The sequence below is a fragment of the Argopecten irradians genome, chromosome 7 (assembly GCF_041381155.1).
Source record: "Argopecten irradians isolate NY chromosome 7, Ai_NY, whole genome shotgun sequence".
In the NCBI taxonomy this organism is placed as follows: Eukaryota; Metazoa; Mollusca; class Bivalvia; order Pectinida; family Pectinidae; genus Argopecten; species Argopecten irradians.
In genome coordinates, this window is record NC_091140.1 from 11,676,343 (window position 1) to 11,684,993 (window position 8,651).

At 38.1% G+C, this 8,651-nt stretch overlaps 1 protein-coding gene across 1 annotated transcript; it reads right to left on the reverse strand.

The window, feature by feature from the left end:
* Positions 1-3,682: 3,682 nt before the first annotated feature.
* On the reverse strand, positions 3,683-8,060 carry LOC138327561 (BTB/POZ domain-containing protein KCTD12-like). The gene has a single exon (XM_069273743.1). The coding sequence runs from the start codon at positions 7,014-7,016 to the stop codon at positions 6,219-6,221; it is 798 nt and encodes a 265-aa protein (XP_069129844.1). The 5' UTR covers positions 7,017-8,060; the 3' UTR covers positions 3,683-6,218.
* Positions 8,061-8,651: the final 591 nt, after the last annotated feature.

The window sequence follows — 8,651 nt, forward strand, 5'->3', positions numbered from 1 at the left end:
ATCGATTATTGATGACGTTGACAATGATGACGTGACACTGGGAAAGAAGTAGTTCGGTCAAAGTTCACCGTGTCAGCCAATCAGAATGCGTACAGAGTTTATACCACGTGTGGTATAAACAAATTGTTAATCAACAGCTGCAGTGTTTATTCAATGTCATGAGAGTTGAATAACACCCCCTATTGTGGTAGAAAGTTGTTTCGTGCATGATCAAGCAACCAACCTCGATATTGGTACTGACCAGAAAACCTACCGGCCTTCAGCCTCCTATGCAGAAGTTCACCCGCTCGGTATCATTTGTTATTGACTGATAAGGCATGAAACAACAATTTTGTTATATAACCACTGCTGTTTAATGATCATGTATCATAATTTGTCGCCTTCCCTTAATTAATGATCCCTACATAATAATTTGTGATAATCGTTGAGAAAAATCGTAATGTATTCTTTGTTATAATTCGTTGGAAAACACTCAAAAATAGCTTCTATCTATTCATATAGACAATACGATAACAAACATGAGACCAACTGACGCATGAGTTAATTTTATCGTAATTTAGCAGTCGGATACTTTCTGGCATATAACTTCACAGTCGGTCTGCATACATTCAATATTATAGAACCTGGCATTTTTAAAATTGCAGCAATTATCACTTTTGTTTCTGAGCACAAATGCAGACAATATCAGACATTGCCATCGTAATGAGAATGGCGTATGTTAACTACGATTGAGAAGTTATGTCTCGTGTGTCTGTCTGTGTAACACGTAAATTTGTTGATTTTTACGTCTGTTGTGAGAAGTTAAACGCCATTTAATGAGGAAACCAGCTGGAGTTCAATAAACTTAGCCGGGGAGCAGAAAAAAAGAGTTCCTTTGAAAGGGAGATAACTTATAATAACTTCACTGTCATACGACGATTGTGTTACAAAATACCTACTAACGCCAAGAGCATTCTCTCTCCGCATGCTAAATCAGCTGAGGCCCTTAAAGTCTGGGAAGTTGTTGTAACCGTGTGAATAATCTTACTTTCTGTAAATAACGAGACACAAGAAGATATTAACGTCCCGTCGAGCATGCGGGACTAATGAAGACGGACGCCGTCTGGTACCGTCGGGCTTCCAAAAAGAAAACGAGGTATCATCTAGGACGGTATCCTGTGATCAATAGTATCCGTCCCCGTGTGACAGGTATATACCCAACACAACCGGTAGTAAACGTCACATCGCACAGGTTTTGTTTGTAGAAAATAGAATTTGCGAGATATTGGATTAACTGCCGATACAATCCCTCGATTTTTCATTAGCCGCCATGTCATGACATCATTTCCGGTTGGTCATTAGTAAACGGTTTGCTGCATGTCTCGCTAAAACTTCTCGGATCAATATCCTATCTACTTCATGGAATTATGTGCGCTCGGTCAATTAATCTTCAATTAGTGACGTACGTGTCCAAAGCATCGACACTGACGTTCACATAGCATGTCCAGGGGTTCTTAAAATAGCGCAACTGTCGTGAACGCAAATGAACCTATAAAACAACAGACTACATAAATGTAAACAAATTAAGAGTCTCACAACCGGAATTATTTCCCATAACATCGGACTTTTGACAAATTCTATGATTGGTGATTTAATGATGCCCGACAGCTGCCATCAGAACGGTTTTGGATTTTAGGTGCTTTTTTTAAATTTTGTATTTGTTTGTTTTGTTTAGCCTGTGAAATGTGCTCGTTTTTGCAGAATTTGTCAGTACTTGGAGTGTGTTTATGTACTGAATATGTTTCTGATACAACATTTTAGATGCGTATTTTTGTGTCTGTGCAGTTCATTCAACATCGTGGATGTTTTGGCACTTTTCTTCCTTTAAAGTACAAATGCAAGATACAAAGCGAGTGAATTAACACTGAAGTTCGTCATAAACACATAGAAATGTTCTACGACAAATACGTTGTACACATAAAATGACACAATCTCAATAGTTTTCTGGTTTGGTTAACGTGTTATTATACATAGTAACGTTAATGCAGAGTCACTGTAGGAAAAACCTCGCGGGAGATGACCACTTGAGTATGGCCTACGAGACATTGTCAAGTGTGAATTGATACAAACCTACTGAGATGTCAATTCAGTACACAACGTGACAAGCAAAGTCTTCCTCATTCAAACTAAAATCTTAAATATTTGAAAATTCTGTGGAATTTAAACTATGATGAGTGTTTAGAGATTAAGTATATGTATCTGAACAAACTAACACCGCAACAGATAAAGGCACTACTAAGTAGTTCTAACATATTAAACCTTAGTCACGTACACCAGTACTTCACGGAAATATTGTATTGTTTTACCACACCGTGCAGCATTAGGAAGGAAATGACACTTTGTGTCCAGTATCCTGTAAAAAATCGTCATGTTATATATATATATCTATTTGTAATTTTTCTATGTGATTTGTGAATTTTTCAATTTCAAAGTTAAAACTAAATGTAAGTGAAATGATCCTTCAAATACTTTTTTAAAGAAAATATTCCATTTATAAATATCTCGATTTGAATGTTTATTTATTGCTTTTACATGTAAGGTTACCGAAGCAAAATAACGAAAAGAAAGAATTGTATTCTGTCAATGACAGGCTGTTGACGGGTCACTGGTGAATAAAGCATTGTATTCTGTCAATGACAGACTGTTGACGGGTCACTGGTGAATAAAGAATTGTATTCTGTCAATGACAGACTGTTGACGGGTCACTGGTGAATAATTCCGATGTAATATAGGTAGTGATCGAAGGACAAATAGGTTACATAGAGATATGCTCATAATACGTAAGAGATATCATCAGTAGAACTGATGAAAGTCCAAAGTCATAAATACTGTCTATTTCTGTATTGACAGCTTAAACAACAAAATGTTAGATAGATATGAATGGATGCTGACACGCACATGAAAAACAAACCTCAAATTGATGAATATTCTGGTATGAGTTGATATTGTCACAAGTGATAAATGTGGTTGACACCATTTGTAGTTTTGCTCTTATCTATAAAATACTAATAGTTTTATCTTTGACGATCAAATGCAACCACATCACTGTGTGTTTTCCAACCGTAGACCGTCCTGAGCAGATGATAGCCAGTGATCTACCTACGTCTATTTTTCCAGTTCCCCAATGTTCATAAACCTCCTTTGGACTGTGATATTTCACTCAGTGTATTAACCGTTATTTATGTGGCTATTAAGTAGGCATATTTTTTATGTCCATATATTCAAATTCTAAGCAATCAATATCATCCAATGGGATCCTCAGATTCCCGAGGGACTCATTTTTCTAAAGAATCCTTACACCGTTGTATCAGCGAATCAGAGAAAGCATTAGAAACTACAATATTATTTCTTCGTTAAAGATGCAGAACCAAAAGCAATCAGCCAATAAAATATCGTTAAAGGCAATATTGAATTGCTATATTTAAATCACGAAAGGTCAGCGGTCAAAATGGTGATTTGGTCTTAATAAAGTATCCTTTCTTTTACATAAATTGTATTATATAGCACGCTTTGAAGGAAATATTCAATGAACGACGGATATGACGCCAGTGTATGACGTCAGACGCTCTCTTTGGTATGCCATGTGATGTCATGTTCCACCAAAGAGCTGACGCTGCTCAGGAAATAAACAAATAAGATAGCATTCAGCTCAAAACGACTTTAATTTTGAAAACACATTCTACGATTTTCTATAAACTGCTTGCATATTTTCATATCTTAAAATATAGATTACTTATCAGTGTTGTGGATAGGTGTGACCGCCAGTACAGTGTCACGCCAGACAGTTGGAACACCTCTGGTATGATTGGATATGATACTTAGCTCGTGTATAATATACATTTGGAACTCCTCTGCTGTGATCAGACGTTTAAAGCTCTTGTATAAATAAGTAAAAATTTACACAACCGGCAAACATGTGGTATTTTCGATTTGTGCATTAATATGTACGAATGTGGGATTTGTTTTCTTTACAGAAAAATCATCTAGCTTTGAAAGACCCCACAATCATAACATCCGAGATGATGTGGCGCATGTCACTTTCGAGAAGTTCCGAATAGTTTAATATGTATATAACAAGTATGAACGGGTTCATTTCGGAAATCCGTAACACAGATATCCGACCAACCGATATAACAATGTTTAAGATTGGTCGAAATGACCACAATATCCATATGTTATAATGCATTAAGCGAGAGCGACTAGTTTTTCTTCGCACATTGATACGAGAAACGATAGAAGCAACACGGAGCAGTGAGAACTGTACAGCATACCATACTATCGCTATGTTCCTGTCGGCGTGAACCGCATCATAGACAAATAAATATGTCGAGAAAAAGTTACAAAAACATACCGACAATATCGTGGCAGCTATACAGAGCTATATATACGATAAGATATATCATTATGGCTTCACTTCATTTTTTTAAAAATATGATGGAATCGGTTAGTATTGTTTGAGTGTTGTATTTTGCGTTAACCTATAGCTAACTGTTATATTGCGTACAGCTGGTGTTTGGTTGTATGAAATTAGACTGCATTATTAATGCGTTTGGTACATAACGTCAAGTTTTGAATGGTATTCAAATCTATCGGTTTCATTGTCAATCTTACATATTCATTTTCAGCTGACTTTTTCAACGTCAATATTATCGAATGGTATTCCACTGGTTTATTTTCATATACACTATCCAACGTCAATATATCAATACTTTATAGAACAGACTCAGTAACACAGTGTTCAACGACAACCTTCCAGAATTGTATTCAGTCAACTTATTGTCACCTAAACGTCATCTTTCAATGATTTGTGAAGATTGCAATCAACCGATTTATATATATAACGCAATCTCAATATTTCAAAACTGTTTTTAATCAACAAAAATAATCCGAGATTGCTTTAAACGTCATATTTCAAAGTTATTTACAATTTGACTATGAAATAGGGTTTCCAAAATGCTCTAGTATTTGTCGTCAGCCAACTAATATTGCATTTCTCTGGCCTACTGTCAAAGAGTATATTCCAATATAGTTTACAGTCGCCTTATCGTTATAAAATATCTAACTCCATCCTTTCATTATTAAAACACTACTACCATTTTCTCGAACAGCATAAACTGTTAACTTCGGGCATTGTACGCTTGACCTGCAGCCGAAATATACAATGTTGACTTCTTGCCAATAACGAATTCTAGACTTATTACAATACAACATTCCTTATAAATAATTCATATTGTACACAACTGCCATTTTTATCGGACAATATTCAGCGTTATTCTCTCAGCAACGTAGGCTTGACCAGCAGTCCTAAATTACAACATTAACTTGCCAGTTCTGAAGTTTTTTAAGGGGTTTAACGTACTGAGCTCGAGTCTTCAGTAATAAACACAACTGTTGTTTTGCCAAAAATATCAGAAGTTACCTTGGCAGTATTGTATATTTGACTCCCTGTAATGAGATATTTCAGACCAGATTTGTAATACGGTACATTACCATTCTATCTTACATACGCGTTACTTTACGATATAGCGTTTTACTTTTATATGGCTATGAGGTTCAATGATAATGTTGACATAGAAAGCGACCATTGTAAAAACACTGCCTTTATACTACTCATTGTTTTTCATTGACGTCGCTACCCTATGATACTCGGGGACGAGGAACATCGCTTGACTCATCTACTTACAATGAAAAAGATGAAAACAAAGATGAAAGACAACGTTCGCTCTCTTGCATGACTTGTTACAAGTGCATATTGTTAAGAGTATGTATGCAGTCAACAACACAAGTGTGGTGGAATGTGTTACCTGTACAATATAGATATATCCTAGACCCAGTGGCTTAATCCACCGAAAAACTTCATCACAATATTCTAACATTTGATATATTCCAGCACAAGTGTTTCAAAATCTCCGTTTTTAATCTCCGTATGTCTCAGCAAGATGAACAACACTTTGGAGTTCTGATATTCTTACTAGCCCGGGCTTCTTAATGTAACAACAAAAGTGCTTTTTAGACGATAAAACCCGCCATTAATGTTCGATACTCCACTCCAACGAAACATGTCGTCAGCAAAGTTCAATATTCTCCTCCTAAATGAAACACGTCGTTATTTAAGTTCAACAAACAATTGTCACATTTCTTCTACTAACATTAAAATATAAATATCCTCATCTGTATTGCTACTTCCGGGAGAAAATGAATTCATTGTAATGTTGCCATTTGGCTTCTTCAGTGTCCATTCCAGCTTTGATTTCACCGGCGTTGTTTGTCCCAGAGGCGCAGCAGCTACTTAAAGCGAACCCTTCCTCGTACAACATGTCAAAAGCTTGCTCTAAGAAATTATGTTTGAGGAAAAATCTGACGGTGTAGCGATCCGACACCCCCCGATCCGGGTCTCTACTCTCGTTCAACGTGTCCTTGAAAACCTCGCGACACAGGGACACCTTTCCACAGACAATAATACGGCTAATTTTCCGGAATTTGACATCTGCCAAACCGTCACGGCCAAACGCAAATGTGCCCCTATACCCGACAGTGATGCATCCTGGTCGTGACGTCACAGACCCCAGAGAATTACTATTGGTAATGGGAGGGATTTTCGATTGCGACAACTGTCCACCTTTTGGAGTTGTTGCTATCAGAGAACACAGGGATTTCACGAGACCGGGTAATTGGAAATATTCCGCCTCCTGTTTTAGACGCTCCTTCTCATGGAAATTCTCCGGTAAAACCAGCTTGTTATTCCTCAAATAATCGAGTATGTACCGGAACAGAACTCCGTCCCTGTCAAGGAAATACTTCCCTTTGGTATCCTTAATAAGCTTCAGAGCGGAGGTACCATTGAATGTCTGTCCTAAAAGCGAGTCCGTCTCCTGTTTCAGAGTCCGTAATGTTGATGTATAAAACACACCTCCGACATTAAGCTCCACAATCTCGGGAAATTCCTCACATTCAGCGTTATCCACTGTCTCCGACATTGTATCAGGTTATGTATGTGTTTAAGAGTAGATCTGGTGTGATTACAAAGCCATGCCAGAGAAAGGTACAATAACGTTATTGTTCACACTACCTTATGATCATACCCTTCTGGTCCCCGTATTGTTGTGCTACGTGTGTGTCTTGTTTTCCAATTTAAATCGACACGACCAGTAGCCTCAGCCGCACACCCGCTCCACTGTCATCTAAGTGAACAACACTCGAGGCTGATCGATACAGTCCGCTAGCAGCCACAGGAAACACAACCAAATCTCCCCAAGACGGAGTTCCTGCTAGTCGCGCCCCCTGGTGTGTGGAGTCTTACTACACCTTGCCAAACATTTAATGCAATAGACCAAGCTTGTTGTCTTATGCCAATGCGCGTGATTATTGCCAAGGAAACACGTTTTAATCACAAGTAGCCAATGACATGCGAGTTGTTATATGCAATGAAGCGTGTCGGTGGTTACAGGTGGGTTTAGCATTAGTTTCCGAGACCACGGGTGGTTGGTAAGTAAATATAAACAAATGTTGGTATGTAACACTCCGATCGATGTAGTATGTACGGCGGGCTGCAGCAGACTGACTCCACACAGGGCCTCAGACTCTGACATACAGTGTGGCCACGCCCCCTCCTGCCCGTCACTATCGGGACTGATCGATTACTTTTTCTCTAGTTGGTGGTTTCTACACCGGTACAGCGCTAATGCGCTGCTATTTGATCTATTCTAATCGTCCTCTCCTGCTAAACAGCTTGTGTGATGAATGTTTGTCGCTGCCGATTCTCCGAGAAAACACATAACAATCAATGTAGAGTGGGTAGTTGATGACAGGGGTCGGTCGACTGGAGTTGGTGACAAAAGTCGCTAGGTTGTAGCTGGTGAGTCGGTGAGCTGTTCTTTGGAATGTTGGTCGTTATCAGAGGCAGAGCACGATGACCGCTTGACAATAAATATGATGCTTTGTTTACATATTGCACTAAGTAGAAGGATGATCACTGAATTAAATGGCCACTCCTAATAACAGTCCATATAAGCCTTGATTTACCCGGAAACTCGCCAGGAAACCGGTCGTTATGTTAATACTACAGGGAACAGTGTCCCTACAGGATCACATAGTGCCTTATAATGCTGACTGACGCTCATAGGAAACACCAGAGAACTATTTCCGCATAGAGAGTACTATACACACACCACAATACTAAATAACCCGACAGTATAAATAAACACTTAAACTTAACAGAGAACACACACTCGGTTTGATATCACTATTATATATACAAACACGAGAAAACACATTTATATTTACGTAAATGGAACACATTGCCATCATCCATGTCTAAACATTACGCTAAAACACTTTTTCATGTCATGATTCGCTTTGATTGTATTTTATTTATATTTGAATACACACAGCTTTCCTCCATAGCTAAGAAAGCAGTAAACCTATTCCCCAGTACTTAGGAGTTTTGATTGCCGCACGCCAAAACTCACAGTCATTAAAACTAAAGCTACACCAACCAACCCTTGAAGACAGCCTCGCGATGATTTGTGGCAGCGTTGTAGGTAATCTATCTATTTTTACATACCGATGTAATATTTTATCAGTGAATGTTTAGGATCTCCGTGTGTAATTTA